Source organism: Galeopterus variegatus, unplaced genomic scaffold (genome assembly GCF_000696425.1).
Source record: "Galeopterus variegatus unplaced genomic scaffold, G_variegatus-3.0.2 Scaffold4221, whole genome shotgun sequence".
NCBI classification, from domain to species: Eukaryota; Metazoa; Chordata; class Mammalia; order Dermoptera; family Cynocephalidae; genus Galeopterus; species Galeopterus variegatus.
Genome location: NW_007730332.1, coordinates 642 through 1,596, shown reverse-complemented (window position 1 = coordinate 1,596; position 955 = coordinate 642). Strand labels below are relative to the sequence as shown.

General features: G+C 35.0%; 1 protein-coding gene across 1 annotated transcript in view; it reads right to left on the bottom strand.

The window, feature by feature from the left end:
- Window positions 1-748, bottom strand: part of CTR9 (CTR9, Paf1/RNA polymerase II complex component) — a gene marked incomplete at its 5' end in the record, with an annotated part of 21,001 nt that extends 20,253 nt beyond the window's left edge. The window contains one exon of the mRNA XM_008587025.1: window positions 641-748. Coding sequence (XP_008585247.1) covers window positions 641-748 — 108 coding nt within the window. The remainder of the gene's footprint in view (window positions 1-640) is intronic.
- Window positions 749-955: the final 207 nt, after the last annotated feature.

Sequence of the window (955 nt, the reverse complement as noted above, 5' to 3'; positions counted from 1 at the left end):
ATCCCCTTACTGGTCATCTTTAAAAAAAAAAAAAAAAAAAAAAGTCAATGACTCCTTGTTGCCTACATAAGTATATCCAAATTCTTAATATTTCACAAGTGCCCCACTATCTGGATCCAATGTACTGGCTTTCATAAGGCCACCATATGTTATGTTTTTACTAAACCAAACTGCTAAGGCTTTTTCACAGATCTATGCCTTTCCTTTTTCAATTACCTAGTAACCTCCTAAAAACCTAGTTAAAGAGCTCTGTCTTGGTGAAAACTCTCTTTAACCACCTGCCCACTTCCTCATTTCTCTGCCATAATTGGGTAGAGACCTTTATTTTTACATTTATATTTGTTTACATGTCTATGTTTTCTATGGAACTGAATTCCTTGAGTGCAGAAATCATGTCTTCCTCATCTCCACATCCCTATTGCAGTGTTGGGTACCATATAAAGGGTCAGTAAATAACAAGTGAATGAATGAATGAATGAATGTACCCACCCTCAGATAACTAATACAAACTCGAATCTAGATGGGAAAAAAAAAAACCTGTGACATTTTCAAATTTCTTTCCAAGTTAAAAAAATATAAAGTATCAACTGCAGTACAAAAAAATGAAAATCAAGATTTAAAGACAAATGACTTCTCCTACCTTTTTAAAGAAAAAGTGATTTGCCAAGTGGTTCAATACCATAGGATTGCTAGGATCAATAGTATAGGCTCTGGAAAGAAGCTGGACGCCATTTTTGATGGAATCAGCCTAAAAGAAAACATTGCAACAAGGTGGAGTGAAAACATTACTTAATTAGCACTTTCCAAAGTTTTCTTTATATAGTCGTCCCTCATTATCCACAGGGGATTGGTTCCAGGACTCCTCAAGGATACCAAAATCTGAGGATGCTCAAGTCCCTAATATAAAATGGCAATATCTGCATATAAACTATGCACATCCTCCCATATACTTTAT